General features: G+C 46.4%; 1 protein-coding gene across 1 annotated transcript; it reads right to left on the reverse strand.

Moving 5' to 3' along the window:
* Positions 1 to 298: 298 nt before the first annotated feature.
* Positions 299 to 2,432, reverse strand: LOC140877714 (uncharacterized). The gene is made up of 4 exons (XM_073281268.1): positions 2,190 to 2,432; positions 1,400 to 1,973; positions 561 to 1,167; positions 299 to 479 (listed from the first exon to the last, which is right to left on the reverse strand). The coding sequence occupies exons 1-4, from the start codon at positions 2,430 to 2,432 to the stop codon at positions 299 to 301; spliced, it is 1,605 nt and encodes a 534-aa protein (XP_073137369.1).
* Positions 2,433 to 3,054: the final 622 nt, after the last annotated feature.

Below are 3,054 nucleotides of genomic sequence, written 5' to 3' on the forward strand. Positions count from 1 at the left end.
AAAACTCGCATTTGACGAACTTAGCAAACATCTTCCATTCTCGGAGTACTTCTAGAACAGTCCTCAGATGCTGCGAATGCTCCTCTCTATCCTTGTAATATATAAGGATATTGTCAATGAAGACGATGACAAATTGGTCCAAGAACGGCTGGAATACGCGGTTCATAAGATCCATGAAGACTGCTGGCGCGTTCGTCAAACCGAACGGCATCACAAGAAACTCGTAGTGACCATAACGAGTCCTAAAAGCTGTCTTAAACACATCCGATTCTTTCACCCTCAGCTGATGATAACCGGATCAAAGGTCAATCTTCGAAAATATTGAGGCTCCTTGCAACTGATCAAAGAGGTCCTCAATCCTGGGTAGTGGGTACTTGTTCTTCACCGTCACTCCATTCAACTCCCGATAGTCTATGCACAGCCTTAAGCTTCCGTCCTTCTTCTTCACAAAAAGGGCCGATGCACCCCATGGAGATAAACTAGGGCGTATGAAACCCTTGTCAAGCAACTCTTGAATCTGCTCTTTTAACTCCCTCATTTCCGTAGGAGCCAATCTGTACGGTGCCTTAGAAATTGGCATAGTACCGGGTACTAAGTCGATAGAGAACTCCACCTCCCTAACAGGCGGAATGCCTGCAACATCGTCTGGAAAAACGTCCTCAAAATCCATGAAAATGTCCACATCTGAAATATCTGGACGTGGTGGCAACCCTGTCAAAGATATACTGGCTAAGAACGCCTCACATCCTTCATGCACCATCTGCCTAGCTTGCATAAAAGATATGATCTGTGTCTTCCTCGAACCCCTAGTAGCCTCAAACTGAAATGGCTCTACTCCCTCTGGTCTGACCAATACTGACCTCAGTTGGAAGTCGATCACCACTGCATTCTTCGACATCCAATCCATCCCAAGAATCAAGTCGAACTCATGCATGGGCAATACTATCAAATCTGCAACTACTGGTTGCCCTTGCAACAGGAGTTCAAGATTTCTCACCATTATCCTAGTGGACAGTTCTTCCCCTGATAGGATGGTCACTATGAATCCACCAGTCAGATCCTCGCAATCAATGCTCCGCTTGCGAGTAAAAGCTTCCGATATGAAAGAATGGGTAGCCCCTGAGTCTAACAAGGCTCTAGTGGCCACACCGGCTACAAAAATTCTACCTGCATTAAAGGTGATTACAACCACAAAAGATTGAAAACAAATAAGGAAAGTCTTAGGCACATTCTAAACCAAAAAATTCCACACTCAATAATTATTTATTTCAGCACGACCAATTAGCCAGAAACATGCAACCTATAACAAGTTTCTATTCCCCAAAATAAAAGCTCAAAATCGAAGATTGCATCTATGAATCAATTAAATCACCCTTAATCCAAAAGCTCTAAATATTACCTGTGACGAGCGTGGTATCAGGATCGGCCTCCTCGGCCTGCATCACAAACACTCTCCCCTGAGTCGGCGTCTCACGCCATGGACAATCTGATACCACGTGCCCCGGCTTCTTGCATCGATAACAAACTCCAGCACCTGCCAAACACTTCCCATAATGGGCACGTTTGCACTTGGGGAAAAATGGATTCTCCCCAGTCTTGGGAGGAGCGGGTCTTGGTGCTGGATGACCCTGGGGTCGCTGAACATGATGTCCCTGAGGCCTGAAGTGTCCCTGCTGACGCTGCGGCCCAGTGAATGGCCTCTTACCATGCTGCTGCTGCGGACCATGAGATAGGAGCGGCCTCTTACTCTGCGCCTCAGCACTGATGTCCCTCAATGTCTGCTCAGACCTCAAAGCTTGTCTGAGTGCTGAAGCATAGTCAGCTGGCTCCGCCATGAGTACATCTCGTCGGATAATGGGTCGTAGCCCCACAATGAAGTGCTGGAGCTTCTCCGCCTCGTCGTCTCCAATCAGAAGCACAAAGTGGCAACCTCGCTCAAATTTCACCACAAACTCAGCCACCGATAAGTCTCCCTGTCGCAGACTCAAAAACTCCGTCTTCAAACGGGCTCTCACATCAGCAGTGAAATACTTCTCAAAGAAGAGTCTTCTAAACTCATCCCAAGGCAGGGTAGTTGTGTCTACTGTCTTCTCCACTCCCTCCCACCAGAGGGCAGCATCGTCCTGGAGATGAAAGACAGCACATCGGACTCGATCCGGATCTCCCAACTGCATATTGCGGAAGATTACCTCAAGATATCGGATCCATCCCTCCGCTACCAATGGATCAATGGTGCCAGCAAAGTCTTTCGGATTCATCTTTCTGAACTGCTCATAAAAAGTCCCCAGTCTAGGCCTCGGAGCGTCCACATGCCGCACCAGGATATGGGCTAAGCCAGCTAGTACCTGCGTCACAACATCTCCAGCTGGTGGAGGCGGCGGCGGAGGAGGTGGCGGCAGTGGATGTGGGGGACGTCCACGATGAGCGGCCATCTGTACGAAGTTCAAATTCCCACAATCAAGTTTCATGCCTTAGAAAAAGGTTTTCTTTAAACTTTTACAAGCTCTAAATTTAAAGGATAAGCAAAAATGAACTTAAACAAATAGTAATTAAATGCACTTAAATCTTACAGACTTGGAGGCGAGATCCCTTTGAGTTTCAGCAACCGGTAGTATGCACAAACCCAACCAAGACCGAGGCTCTGATACCAACTGAGACGACTAGCTACTAATACTCAAATAAATAGAAAATAATAATACGTGGGTTTTCTAAATAATTAAAATTTTCTAAAAATTTTGGCATGATCCGTTTGATTCTTGAACAAACCACCGACACAGACATCAGTTCAAAAATGTTCAAAATAAAGACTCCTCAAACAGTCATCCAGTACCACAAACAAGTAACATGATAGTAGAGTGCCACACCGGGCGACCAAATGTAAAAGCGAATCAAGGCAAAAGTTCCTAAGCAGCGAAACACATCCTGCTACCAAGTAAATGAGGAAGTACGAAATGTATATTTATTACAGACTCTAGGACCGAAAGGACACAGCGGAAAAATAAATGGAGCCATGGTCACAGGCCTGCGCCTCCGGGAACCTTGCCCATGGGATCC

The sequence above is a fragment of the Henckelia pumila genome, chromosome 2 (assembly GCF_033568475.1).
Source record: "Henckelia pumila isolate YLH828 chromosome 2, ASM3356847v2, whole genome shotgun sequence".
Taxonomy (NCBI): Eukaryota; Viridiplantae; Streptophyta; class Magnoliopsida; order Lamiales; family Gesneriaceae; genus Henckelia; species Henckelia pumila.